General features: G+C 34.2%; 4 protein-coding genes and 1 non-coding gene across 10 annotated transcripts; 3 read left to right on the plus strand and 2 right to left on the minus strand.

Annotated features, from left to right (window-relative positions):
* Positions 1 to 87: 87 nt before the first annotated feature.
* Ak2 (Adenylate kinase 2) lies at positions 88 to 2316 on the minus strand. 2 transcript variants are annotated; one of them, XM_066745130.1, is made up of 5 exons: positions 2165 to 2316; positions 1950 to 2079; positions 1609 to 1845; positions 1369 to 1536; positions 88 to 1271 (listed from the first exon to the last, which is right to left on the minus strand). In XM_066745130.1, exons 2-5 carry the CDS (start codon positions 2055 to 2057, stop codon positions 1026 to 1028), a joined length of 759 nt encoding a protein of 252 aa, XP_066601227.1. In that variant the 5' UTR covers positions 2058 to 2079; positions 2165 to 2316; the 3' UTR covers positions 88 to 1025. The 2 variants fall into 2 exon arrangements, with proteins under 2 accessions (XP_066601227.1, XP_066601226.1); XM_066745129.1 differs by having other exon boundaries at positions 2157 to 2314.
* A 359-nt stretch (positions 2317 to 2675) lies between these two features.
* On the plus strand, positions 2676 to 4318 carry Dera (deoxyribose-phosphate aldolase). Its single transcript, XM_066745128.1, has 5 exons — positions 2676 to 3075; positions 3149 to 3333; positions 3391 to 3532; positions 3598 to 3986; positions 4048 to 4318. The coding sequence occupies exons 1-5, from the start codon at positions 3009 to 3011 to the stop codon at positions 4234 to 4236; spliced, it is 972 nt and encodes a 323-aa protein (XP_066601225.1). The 5' UTR covers positions 2676 to 3008; the 3' UTR covers positions 4237 to 4318.
* Positions 4319 to 4680: 362 nt separating this feature from the next.
* Positions 4681 to 6651, plus strand: RpS4 (ribosomal protein S4). The gene is made up of 6 exons (XM_066745205.1): positions 4681 to 4756; positions 5180 to 5438; positions 5693 to 5790; positions 5869 to 6040; positions 6127 to 6256; positions 6479 to 6651. The coding sequence occupies exons 1-6, from the start codon at positions 4754 to 4756 to the stop codon at positions 6600 to 6602; spliced, it is 786 nt and encodes a 261-aa protein (XP_066601302.1). The 5' UTR covers positions 4681 to 4753; the 3' UTR covers positions 6603 to 6651.
* Positions 6283 to 6419, plus strand: LOC136784522 (small nucleolar RNA SNORA16B/SNORA16A family). The gene has a single exon (XR_010824422.1). It is a non-coding gene; the product is annotated as a small nucleolar RNA SNORA16B/SNORA16A family (small nucleolar RNA).
* Positions 6652 to 6780: 129 nt separating the features above from the next.
* On the minus strand, positions 6781 to 10770 carry LOC136784513 (probable tubulin polyglutamylase TTLL2). Of its 5 annotated transcripts, none has more exons than XM_066745204.1 (10): positions 10463 to 10770; positions 9824 to 10020; positions 8766 to 8891; positions 8548 to 8651; positions 8343 to 8475; positions 7977 to 8253; positions 7708 to 7910; positions 7541 to 7636; positions 6999 to 7297; positions 6781 to 6933 (listed from the first exon to the last, which is right to left on the minus strand). In XM_066745204.1, exons 2-10 carry the CDS (start codon positions 9920 to 9922, stop codon positions 6813 to 6815), a joined length of 1458 nt encoding a protein of 485 aa, XP_066601301.1. In that variant the 5' UTR covers positions 9923 to 10020; positions 10463 to 10770; the 3' UTR covers positions 6781 to 6812. The 5 variants fall into 5 exon arrangements, with proteins under 5 accessions (XP_066601301.1, XP_066601298.1, XP_066601300.1 ...); XM_066745201.1 differs by having other exon boundaries at positions 7433 to 7636; XM_066745203.1 differs by having other exon boundaries at positions 7016 to 7297; positions 7373 to 7636.
* Positions 10771 to 11151: the final 381 nt, after the last annotated feature.

Here is an 11151-nt window from a genome sequence, read left to right on the forward strand (position 1 = left end):
TAATCTATTCTCAAGAAAAAATTGTGATTAAAAATAACAACTTAGAGAATTTAATGTTCTACCCAAGAATTAGAAAAATCATTTAGGTTGAAATGTTTTATTATTTCATGGCTGTACATTTTCTCTCTTCTCATTGAAAAATATTTATTTTTCGTTACACAGAGATAGCAGTATTATATACAAAATTATAGTTTTTTGCTTTCATTTCTTTAAATTCTAATCACTTTTAAAGAAACATATACATACCATCAAATGTATGAAGCATACATATTGATAAATATTCGTAACCATAATTTCAGACAGAGCTTGGCATTTGAAAGATCGTAAACGCTCATTCATCACTATAATGGATAAACAGAATCCTTGTTATTAGTTGAGTTAGATAAGTGTATGTATAAGGATGGGTATTTTGTTCTAGTCAACAGTATTACATTCAAAAGTAAATATTTAATATTGTAAATGCATTCAATAATAAGTCAAAAAACTTATTAAAAAAGATTATTTTGTACTTGCATGAATGTGCATTTTCAAAATATGTTTTAATAAAAAATGATAGTTATAATTTCTGTCCCATAATGATTACAGAAAAGAAAAAATTTATTTACATATACAAATAAAAAAGTATTTGTAATTGTAACCATGATGTTTATATAAGTGGGTTTACTTAATATATAATTAAAAAAATAATTTCTTGTAAATACAGTAAGGACATCTAAATATGATCTCTTTATATACATATTATGCTCAGAGCACTGCTCATATGTGCACACTTCTGTTATAGTACCTGTCTTCGTTTTTTTAGGGCTTTTTGTGTTTTGTTTATTGCTACAAAATGTTATTGAAAAGTTCTAATAAAATAAAAGATATTGTGCTACCACCATCAAATAAGATTTCTATACTATACAATTGATTGAAATATGTTACAATATTATTTTTATCTATATTTCAAGTGTCATACTACGTCGTACGTAATATTACCAACTAGTTGTAACATCATTTTAAGAGAAGAATCATAAAGATTATTATCATTTGAAATTGAATAATTTTTGGAAAAAGCCTTTTGACTCATCTTGTTTGATAACCTTTAAACAAATCTTATCAATATCTTGAAAGACTTTCTCAGCTGCTTGAGCAGCATTGACATAGTAATGAATACCCTGTATAGCATAATAGTCTACCAAAGGTTGTGTTTGTACATGATATGTATTTAATCGTTTCTTCAAGGCCTCAGCATTGTCATCAGATCTTTTAGTCAATGGTTCTCCAGTTACCTACATTAAAAAAAAATTGCAACTCAGATTAAATAATAGTTTCCAATATTGCTGCATTAGATTCTGAACAACAATATATATTATAAGAGTTTCTTACATCATCTTTCATGGGGACTTTTGGAGGAGCAAACTCTTCATGATATGATCTACCGCTAGATGAATGTATTAAGCGACCAGTAATTCTTTTTATCAAAAGATTATCATCAATACCAAACTCAATTACAGCATCTAATGGACTTTTTCTTTTTTTCAGCATTTCATCTAACTAAAAAAATGCAATTTCTATTAGTTTCCAATGTATACTTTTATGCAAGTTTTAAATTCAACTATAATATACCTTCTCGGCTTGTGACACACTTCTTGGAAATCCATCCAGCAGAAAACCTTGCTTACACTCTGGCTTCTCCAAATTTTTATCAATCATTTTAACTACCAGATCATCACTTACCAATTTACCGTCATCCATAATTATTTTTAATTTTTGCCCTAATTCAGAGCCAGAGCTAACCTCTGTTCGAAGCATGTCCCCTGTAGAGAGATGGCATACACAGTAACGCTCTTTTAATCTTGGAGCCTTTAATGAAAGTATAAAAATATAAGCATTAATTTTATCAGTGAGAAGTATTTAATATAAGCTTTTTTTAATAATGTTTAAAAGTATCTTTACTTCTGTCCTACCTGAGTACCTTTACCACTACCTGGAGGTCCCAATAAAACAGCATTGACTCCTCTCCATGGTCTTTCACTGGATTGATCTTTAGGAACATCTTCCACCTTTGGGGCCATATTGCTTTTTTAACTTTTATTTCTGTAAAAGTTGAAGTTTTCTAAATTATGTATAATTTAATACATGATAAGAGCAGCTGTATTGAAGTTTTATATTACCACTATACCACAAGAATTTAAATTGTCAATCTGATGAATTGAAACCAATTACTTTATCTTACGTATGCACAATCTAAAACGATGATGAGTGCAAATTTGATAAATTGGTTTTATATAGATGTTTTTTGTAGCTAATGATTATGCCACACGCTATAAGGAGAGGGGGACAGGGAGTCTTCCAAACGCAGACGAGCAACTGTAACTGTACCAGCTGTTTCTCTTCGATTCCATTACCGAATACGGTAGTGTTACGAATTTTTAGGAGCTTAGCGTCGATAACTAATTGACATTATTATTGTTATTATTGATAACATTGAACTTTTCCATTACTTAATCTACTATTTATTATTCTTTATTGCTATTACTAATTTAAAATACAATTATAAGATAAAAGAATTTGATTCTTTTTATCTTCCTCCTGCAACAACTAAATTGTTCGTTTTACCGATCGGATTTCGGTCTCTTCGTTGTCAGTAATTATACATATTATCATCAGTAGTAAAACCTTCTGGTGGTAAAACAACTGTGAATTTTTTGTTTCATATCAATTGTCAACTAATAGGTATTGTCCGTGTTCTAGAAGATTGGCGATCTTTTTAAAAATGCTATGTTTATGATACTTGGTTGGTACATCTTTACCAAAAATAATACATATATAATAGCAGATAAAAAGTATTTGTTTTGAATTCGTTAAGCAAGATTGCTCAGTAATCTTATCAATTGTTCTAAAGTTTGTACATTAAAAAAAGTGGTACTAATGATTATCTGTGTAATCGTTGAAACATAGGGTACACGTTTATTACATTATATTTTTACTTCTCTATTATGTGAACATAATAATAATTTCATAAAATGGAAGATACACAAGAGTCAAGTTCTTCTAAGAGACCACCATATTATCAACAAGAGTTCACATTGGGTGTGTCACTTTATTGTTCATGACAATTATTATCTAAAATGAATTTCTATTGCATTAATGTACTTTTTTACAGAATATTTAAATAGAGTTATTGATGAAAAGAATATTGATAAAAGAGTCAAAGATATTGTTTTGAAAACAAATTTGTTACCAAATAAAGTTAAAATATCTACTTTATTGAAATCAATAACTTTTATTGATCTTACATCACTGGGAGGAAATGATACCAAAAAGACTATTGAAGCCTTATGCTTAAAGGTTTGTTTATTTAAGTTAATGTTTGGTATATATAAAATTGAGATATATAAATTATAGGCAGCTAACCCAATAGAACCAAAGTTTATATTAAAGGAGTCATTAACAACAGCTGCAGTTTGTGTGTATCCAGCAAGATTGCTGGATGCTGTAGATTCTCTTAAAAAATGTGATCCAGGAAGTAAAATAAGAATTGCAAGTGGTAAGTTAAATATATAGCTACTTTGAAATATTTATGACTTTTGCTAATAAACTTCATTGAAATAGTTGCTGCTGGATTTCCTTCTGGCCAGTATCCATTAAAGACAAGGTTAGGAGAAATCCATGCAGCCATAGAAGATGGTGCTAACGAGATTGACGTGGTAATTAATCGAACATTGGTAATAGATAAAGAATGGGAAGCTTTATATGATGAATTGTGCTCAATGCGTAAAGCTTGCAATATGTATAAGAAAAAAGTTTGTTTAAAAACAATATTAGCAACTGGAGAGCTACCTACTTTGCAAGATGTTTACAATGCATCTATGGTAGCTATGATGGCAGGCTCTGATTTCATTAAAACCTCTACTGGAAAAGAAACTGTCAATGCTACTCTTCCAGTTGGTATTGTAATGTGCAAAGCCATAATGGATTATTACAATTGGACAGACAGAAAGGTAAATTTTAAGGAAGAATCAACAGCAGACGATAAAAATTTAAATATAAATGAATTTTCAGGTAGGATTCAAACCAGCAGGTGGAATAAAAACTGCAGATCAAGTTTTAGAATGGGTGGTTTTAATGGCAGAAGAGCTAGGAAGTGAATGGCAAAACCAAGATCTTTTGAGAATAGGCGCTTCCAGTGTTCTTGATGATATTCTTAAACGTGTAAACTCTTTATATGATGAATGTATCTCGGAAAACTGATGATCTTCATTTTTAATAATGTTTATATTTTTATAAAATTTCTTTAAAAATGTATCTCTAAAATATATTTTATTAATCATTCCATAAAATATTGAGTATACTTTTTTCTGTATGTTTTGCTATATGTGAGTTTTTTTTTTTAAATATGATATGAAGATAGGAGTGAGGGAACGTAAGTCTGACTTTTATTCAGAATTTTTTACAATTTTTGATTTTCGCGGGAAACGAGTATCGAAAAACCCTAGCCATATAAAATAAGATTAATTTTTTGTAATAATTCACATTGTAGGAAAAGATACTTATACGTAATATATAAAAGTGAAATATTTTTAATTTATCAATATTATACGTTAATATGATAGTTTAAAGAACAAATTCAATCTATTCTAATAAAACTAGTAATTTGGATTGTAATGGCAATACTGATAATGCTAATGGCAGACCAATGGGAGACTTGATGTGCTGGACACAACGATACAAGTTGCGACCTCGTGCCTTTCCCGTTTAGAAAACCAGGATGGTAAGTTTCATTTTATATTATCGAAGTGAAATCCATGTGCATCGTTGAGAATAAGTGTTATATTGTTAAAATTTTGTGAAGAAAGTGTAGTTTACTTACTAAAGTGTATATTAATATATTTATTTTTATACGAAAGTGGCTATTCATCGTAAAACAACAATCACTAATCGAATGTGTACTTTACCCTTCGACATTTTTTACTCAAAACGCTTGACTTTAAATTCTGACGTTAAACTTCTCATAAAGATTGTTATAATTAAAATTCAGCTATGCATTATTTCCGAATGTATTAATATTTTTATAGCATTGGTGATGTGACATTCAGAAAAAGACTGCAGTTTATTATAACCTTAAAATCAGGATGTTTAGTTTAGTTCAATTATTATATTTTTGTATAAACTAATCCTAAATTTTATTTGGTAGGCTCGTGGTCCTAAAAAGCATTTGAAGCGTCTTAATGCGCCGAAAGCATGGATGTTGGACAAGTTGGGAGGTGTGTACGCGCCTCGTCCATCAACTGGACCTCACAAATTGAGGGAGTCTCTACCCCTTGTTATCTTCCTTCGTAATAGATTGAAGTATGCTTTGACCAATTGTGAAGTAACTAAAATTGTAATGCAACGTCTCATCAAGATTGATGGAAAAGTCAGAACTGATCCAAACTATCCTGCTGGTTTTATGGGTAAGATAATTGATATTATATTTTCACTAAAAGATATTAGTTCTAAGGCCATTATCGAAGCTGCTATATCTATTATCATAAATGTTGCAGTCAAAAGATGGCCTATAAAAAAAAGAAAGCCCATCAAATTGGTCACAGATTGAATATCTAAATCTATTCTCTTTGTATTACCCAAGATGTGTACATATTTTTAAAAAATAGTTAATATTTGACTCATTATGAAGATAGTTTTTAACTAAATCCAATTGTTTTAGATGTTGTTACTATTGAAAAGACCAACGAGTACTTCCGCCTGATCTATGACGTTAAGGGACGCTTCACAATACACCGTATTACACCTGAAGAAGCTTCGGTTTGTTTGAAAAATAATAAGAATTTTAGTTTTAACTACTTAAACTATTTTAGCAATCAACTTATTAAAACATTTTAGTACAAACTTTGCAAAGTGAAGCGTGTTCAAACTGGACCAAAAGGAATTCCATTTCTAGTAACCCATGATGGAAGAACAATTCGTTATCCTGACCCTCTTATTAAAGTCAATGACACTATTCAGCTGGATATTGCAACAGGAAAAATTTTAGATTCGATCAGGTTCGATTCTGGTGGGTTTTAAAAACTGATTCTATCCTAAACTGATGGAACGCGCTTTGTAAGCAAACATCGATTTCATTAAATATTTTAATTTTAGGGAATCTATGCATGATTACTGGAGGTAGAAATTTAGGGCGTGTGGGAACTGTTATCAACCGAGAGCGTCATCCTGGTTCGTTTGATATTTGTCACATCAGAGACTCTCAAGGACATGCATTTGCTACCAGGTACATTGAATTCATTCTATCAATTAGTCTGGCCATATCGAAGCTATAGTATTTTGTCTCAAGAAAATTCTGTAGTCAAAAATTGGCCCAAAACAAATTCCTTTAATAAGGTCACTGATAGCACATACATCGGCTTTGAGTATCACCCAAAAAGGAAACATGAAGAACATTATTCAAATATTTACAGTGTGAAACTTAAACGGTATTTCTTTTTATTTCTAGGTTGAACAATGTATTCATAATTGGTAAAGGAACGAAATCCTACATTAGTTTACCAAAAGACAAGGGAGTTAAGCTCTCTATTGCTGAGGAGCGCGACAAGAGATTAGCAGCAAAGAGGGATTGAGTTATGTAAATTTTAAAGAAATCGAATAAACCGAGACTTTCTTGGTGAAGCATTTGTGTATCTATTAAACCATCCACTGTGTGGCGGATATCCGCTTTAATTTTTTAACTTGGTCTTCTAATGCGAACATATAAATAAATCAGTTTTTAATGAATTTATTCATTTCATTCTTAAAGAGTTTTGTTTTTCGTATGTATAATTACATTGGTTTTATTTTTCTGGCAGCCAAACTTCTGTATTTAGGTCGAGAGCCGCTTGCAACAAAGCGTTACACTTTTGGTCTCCTAGTTTACCACTTTTTCGTTGGATTTCTTTGGCAGTTTTTAAATATCTATGAGTAAAGATCGTTAAGTTGGTTGAATGAAAATCATTTAAAGATTGATGAAAAATCGTTACTTTTGAATGGATATTACGGCATTTCTGACTTCTTTCTCGACCATTTTGTGCCCTCTGATGTATGGTCGAGTGCATTCCAATTGTTCAATAGTTTTGTGTCGATTTAATGGAAAAATTCTTATCCAGCCTCCTTCTCGAACACAGGGCGTACTCCAGTCTTTACCATTGTCCCATACGGATGATTGCGGATATTCTTCATCGTTGTTACCTCTGAAACCACGACGAATGCATTTGTCCATCCATAATGGATTATATCGAGACCAAGAGCCAGGATAGACTTCCGGAGTAGACTGTCCAAGCTAAAAAATTGTTTATAAAAATCAGTAGAAGAATTTTAGCTGCTACCAATGAAATATAAAATTGTATTATTTAACCATAGGTCTAGTTTCTTGACAAACATTCCAAAAACTGTTGGATTGTCGTGATATTTTCACCTTCTTTTTCGTGAAACGATTTGTGCAAAATTTGGAAGACTCTTCGTCCTCGTCATTTATACAATTGGAGGACCAAATTGTAAATAGAGAAAGACCGGTATTGCATACCGGCAATCCTAGCAAGTCGAATAGATCGTGCAACAGAGGCTTTTTTACTTCGGAATCTATCTCGCAATCGTTGCTCAAGGCAGGACTTAAATTGACCTAGGAGAATATTATATTTACATCCATTCAAGAAAATAAGATTATATTCGTATAATCAGTTTCGGTATTACCTCTAGAAGCCATGGCTTCAGATTCTCATCGATTAATACGTCAAATCCAAAAAATTCAAAACAGTTTGAAGACTTTGGAATGCCTGCTGCTTGACTCAAAATAGTTAAGCTAATCAACGATGCGATTCTTTGCCAGAGAAACCAATCGCTGTAACCAGACTGTTCCAAGAATCTTCTTAATTGTCTAAAAGTCCATTTACACCCTGCAATAAATTGTACAATGCGATTATTGAAACGCCTTTCATTGTGCGTATACGATTGAAATTCACCTGCTCCAATGCGCTCTTTTTTCTCGTTATAGCCTGGACCCAGTTTGTTTAAAGAAAAATTGGTTAAATGCCGAAAGGGATCCTCCAAGTGCTCCAGTGAGAATTTTTCCGTAGCAAATCGTACCAAGCCCTCCTTGTACAAGTACAGTGTCAGCGGCCGATAGGACGGCACGCACACGTACAGACGAAGATCGAATTTATAACCCCCGATTAGTAACGGGTTTTCTATATATCTCTGAACTACCGCAGCGTGATCGTAACGCAAATCGCTTATTTTCTAAAAAAGAAAACATAAATACACACACGTAATGGAGGAAAATTGCGAAACTCGGTCGTTCATTCGTCTCCCTCGGGGTAGAATCTTACACGGAACAAAAATATTCCTCTGCCTTGACTTTGACCGACTGGCTTGCATATCCAAACCTTTTCGTCTTTCTCAAATCGACTGTAGTCCTCAACGAGCCTCGTATATTCCGATGGTAAATTGTATCCAGTGGGACTACATAGATACGATGCATTACATTTCCTCACAAATATACATTCTTTTTTTATATAACAAAAAGAAGAGTACCTAAAGTCATAAATGGAGCCATAAACCTTTTTCATACACTTCAAGTGTCGTATCAGATTGTCTTTCCTGCAGATGGAATTTCCTTTTGGTATACGATTGACGAACTATAACATAAATAGAACAAATCAATATGAATGAAATCTCTCTGTTTCCAGGCGGTAAAACTTTCACGGCTCTTAATTATACAGTGCTCTGTGAAAATTTAGAATAATTCGCACCTGCCACGATAGCGGGGGCCTACAATGAGCCGAGGGAAAGCCACCCGATCGCCACCAGAGGTTCCAACGGTCCTTGAACACATTATTGTCTCCAGCGTATTCTCTCCATCCACGTTCCGTACAGACCTGTGAAGAAAACCACACGAAATTTCCGTGAAAAGCGAAAGGAACTGCTATTCGCTTATAGGTCATCTTGATTAATCCAGCAGAGCATGTAAACGAGAATCTACACTGTTCTCCAAGTTTTCGTTACCACTGTGTATACGTATGCATATATACACTGCAGATTTCTCAATTAGGATAACACGTTCAACGTTCCGCACTCATGTTACTTAGCACAATGCGATGTACGTGTACAAAAATGTGCCAATTATCACGGTGTGGAGAGTTTAAAATGTTTCTCGATTCATCGTAACACTGGAGAACACAATTATGACCTTACGAAGGTACGATACATCGCTACCACTTGGAATGTTCTGCCCGTTCGATCATTTGTGAAAGATAAACTCAGTGACGAATTTGTACGTTTTGGCAGGCGAGCATTGGCAAGTAATAGTATTTCCGTAATGGATTTGTCATTCTACTCGGGACAACACGATCGTTTCTTATTATGTATATCGCTGAACTTTGAACTTATTATTCCGCTATAAAATCGAAAATCAACAATCGTTTATCATAACGGTGAAAAGTTCCTTTTCTTTACCGTTGCATGTCACACTTATTTAATCGTCGTGTCTAAAAGTAATACACGCAGAAGCGTGTCTCATCTGTATACCTCTGCAGATGTGTGTATATATATTGTTCCTTGAAAAGAGTATTTGGTTCAAGGGTAAGGCTAAGTTTGTAACGGAGCTGAACAAATTTTAAAGAGCGGAAAAACTGTAACATGACATATCCAATACGTGGTGGTGGTAGTGGTGCAACGCAACTGATATTTGCTATTTTATTTTTATATAGCAGAGATGGAAGCATCGACTGATCATCATCGTCATTGACAAAGCGCTCCTGTGTACGACAAAGGATGAACGACGTATGAAAAGATTTCTAGAATAAATTACCTGCACTAGTAAATGCGGTCCAGTACCATTTTCATTTAATCTGAATACAAAAGGTCCTTCCAAACATTTTAATGCCATATCATCATAAGTTATCGCCATGAACGAAATAGATACTGCTAATGGTTTTCACTCAATGGTACAACGACTCACATATGCCTGTTTAATATCTCGAATAACAAACATAAATACGCTGAGCTCTGAAAATAAATATTACACGAGAATATATTTTAATTAGAGATACGATGATAATTTTGTAACGAACGATCGTTCCTTTCGTCTCGCGTTCTTATCAAGTGCGAAAATGTTATAACAGAGCGATAAAAATAGGTGGAAATGTTATTAAGATCGAAAAGCCGCGAGTAGCGTTCATAGTGCTTTGGACGCCTAATGATAAAGCATCACTACTGCTCTAGCGTCACTACTGATGCGTCTACGTTTGTGAAAGCAGTGTGTTGGTACGTCACAAGCTACGTCGTATATCGTACCATGCTCCCCTCACTCTCACTATGGATCGAGAGACTACCTCGACACCTCGTGACGCGGAGCTTGGCGAAAAGTATACGCGCGGTGATAAAATTGCTTATGCACTTTTGTTGAAAATCATAAATGAAGAAAGCCTTGAAAGATAATAGGGCTTACCCTAATCAATATTATCCGTTCTTTCGAAGGATCGGACAAAATCTCATGAATCAAACTCTTTCGTTCCACTCACACTACTTGTCAGCTTCTCCTTTGCAACTTGTGTCTCATTATTCATCTCTGCGTCGGATTGAATTTGGAGAAGAAGAAATGTTTTAATCGTGCGAGCAGCAGCATGATTTTCGGTGACGGTGATAAGTTTTGGGTACGGATCGAATCGGTGTACTCTGGTTCTTCGGCGGAGGAGGGGATCGTGTGGTCGGTCGGGTGGAAAAATTTAATGTGAAGGGAAAGGTTCGGAGGATGGGGTATTTATAGGTAGTGGAAACCGCGGCATGTGGACAAGACGAAATCTCGGCGCCCACTGCCACGCGACCGCGTTTAAAGTACCGCCTCACCTGTTTCGCAGGTGCGCAGGGACAGGCCGGTTTGTTACTCTTGACTTTTCAGCGTTGGATGCCAGCCGGTCGCAAGGACACACCGGGGAATCGCGCCGATGCACGATGACATTTAAAATGTGCTACGCGACAAAAAAGCATGAGAAATTAAAGAAAATTCAGCCATTGCGCGACTGCACCAAATTCATTAGGCGCACGCAACTGTCTCTCTTCCCTCGGCTTTTTGCTGCGTCAAAAACTTTCGTTTAACGAGACGCAAGACCGCATCTCTTCCGCAGCGTTAATTGTCCC

The sequence above is a fragment of the Prorops nasuta genome, unplaced genomic scaffold (assembly GCF_024137725.1).
Source record: "Prorops nasuta isolate Cenicafe-Biocafe unplaced genomic scaffold, Cenicafe_Pnas_1.2 PNAS00059, whole genome shotgun sequence".
In the NCBI taxonomy this organism is placed as follows: Eukaryota; Metazoa; Arthropoda; class Insecta; order Hymenoptera; family Bethylidae; genus Prorops; species Prorops nasuta.

What these genes read in the sequence shown, in the direction of transcription:
- Ak2 (XM_066745130.1), bottom strand. Translation starts at nt 2,057, where the DNA reads ATGGCCCCAAAGGTGGAAGATGTTCCTAAAGATCAATCCAGTGAAAGA. An exon ending in GTAGTGGTAAAGGTACTCAG is followed by an intron (nt 1,846 to 1,949) that starts GTAGGACAGAAG and finishes CTTTCATTAAAG; the next exon opens with GCTCCAAGATTAAAAGAGCG. An exon ending in GTGTGTCACAAGCCGAGAAG is followed by an intron (nt 1,537 to 1,608) that starts GTATATTATAGT and finishes GCATTTTTTTAG; the next exon opens with TTAGATGAAATGCTGAAAAA.
- Dera (XM_066745128.1), top strand. Translation starts at nt 3,009, where the DNA reads ATGGAAGATACACAAGAGTCAAGTTCTTCTAAGAGACCACCATATTAT. An exon ending in TCAACAAGAGTTCACATTGG is followed by an intron (nt 3,076 to 3,148) that starts GTGTGTCACTTT and finishes ACTTTTTTACAG; the next exon opens with AATATTTAAATAGAGTTATT. An exon ending in ACAATTGGACAGACAGAAAG is followed by an intron (nt 3,987 to 4,047) that starts GTAAATTTTAAG and finishes ATGAATTTTCAG; the next exon opens with GTAGGATTCAAACCAGCAGG.
- RpS4 (XM_066745205.1), top strand. An exon ending in TTACACCTGAAGAAGCTTCG is followed by an intron (nt 5,791 to 5,868) that starts GTTTGTTTGAAA and finishes AAAACATTTTAG; the next exon opens with TACAAACTTTGCAAAGTGAA. An exon ending in TTCGATCAGGTTCGATTCTG is followed by an intron (nt 6,041 to 6,126) that starts GTGGGTTTTAAA and finishes TTTTAATTTTAG; the next exon opens with GGAATCTATGCATGATTACT.
- LOC136784513 (XM_066745199.1), bottom strand. Translation starts at nt 9,922, where the DNA reads ATGGCGATAACTTATGATGATATGGCATTAAAATGTTTGGAAGGACCT. An exon ending in AAAAGAGCGCATTGGAGCAG is followed by an intron (nt 7,911 to 7,976) that starts GTGAATTTCAAT and finishes AATTTATTGCAG; the next exon opens with GGTGTAAATGGACTTTTAGA. An exon ending in TGAAGCCATGGCTTCTAGAG is followed by an intron (nt 7,637 to 7,707) that starts GTAATACCGAAA and finishes ATATTCTCCTAG; the next exon opens with GTCAATTTAAGTCCTGCCTT.